Source organism: Carlito syrichta, unplaced genomic scaffold, assembly GCF_000164805.1.
Source record: "Carlito syrichta isolate Samal-C Ts95f unplaced genomic scaffold, Tarsius_syrichta-2.0.1 Scaffold308918, whole genome shotgun sequence".
NCBI classification, from domain to species: Eukaryota; Metazoa; Chordata; class Mammalia; order Primates; family Tarsiidae; genus Carlito; species Carlito syrichta.
Window position 1 is genome coordinate 239558 of NW_007253014.1, and position 668 is coordinate 240225.

The window sequence follows — 668 nt, forward strand, 5'->3', positions numbered from 1 at the left end:
GGGAGGGAGGCCACACCTGCTGGTCAGGCTGCAACTTGCGGCCCACGACGCGGAAGGAATTGGCCACGGGGTTGTGGTAGATCTGGACACGGCTGAAGGCCTGGGGCCCCGTGCCGGCTGGAAGCCATCGCTTGTTGCTGTCATCGTAAAGCATCACAGTGGCCCGGCTGGAACAGACAATCGTCTCGCTACGGGAGCAGAGGGGAAGAGGGAGAGGTGCTGGTTACTTTCTCTTCTGGGCGGGACAGGAAGGGACAAAGAGCGTGGGAGGAAGACAGGGGAGACACACAGAGATGGAAGGACAGGGACAGGGTGAGAGACAGACCCTCGAGGAGACCCCGACAGAGAGGGAAATGAGGAGAGAAAACATCAGGAGAGAGAGGCAGACATGGGGGAACGAAACAGGAAGAGACAGACGTGGAGAGAGAGGGAGAAAAGGATTCAGATCAACAAGGTGGGGGGGCTGGGCGCAGGGACTCATGCCTGCAATCCCAGTACTTTTTTTTTTTTTTGAGCGGGTTTCACTCTGTCCGTCGCCCAGGCTGGAGTGCAGTGGCATGCTCGTGGCCACCGCAGCCTAGCACTCAGGCGATCCTTCTGCCTCGGCCTTCCAAGTAGCTGGAACCACAGGCGTGCGCCACCATGCCCGCCTAATTTTTTGATTTATT

At 58.2% G+C, this 668-nt stretch overlaps 1 protein-coding gene across 1 annotated transcript in view; it reads right to left on the reverse strand.

Annotated features, from left to right (window-relative positions):
• VASP (vasodilator stimulated phosphoprotein) overlaps positions 1 to 193 on the reverse strand; it is a gene marked incomplete at its 5' end in the record, with an annotated part of 7474 nt that extends 7281 nt beyond the window's left edge. The window contains one exon of the mRNA XM_021716766.1: positions 17 to 193. Coding sequence (XP_021572441.1) covers positions 17 to 193 — 177 coding nt within the window. The remainder of the gene's footprint in view (positions 1 to 16) is intronic.
• Between the last annotated feature and the right edge of the window lie 475 nt (positions 194 to 668).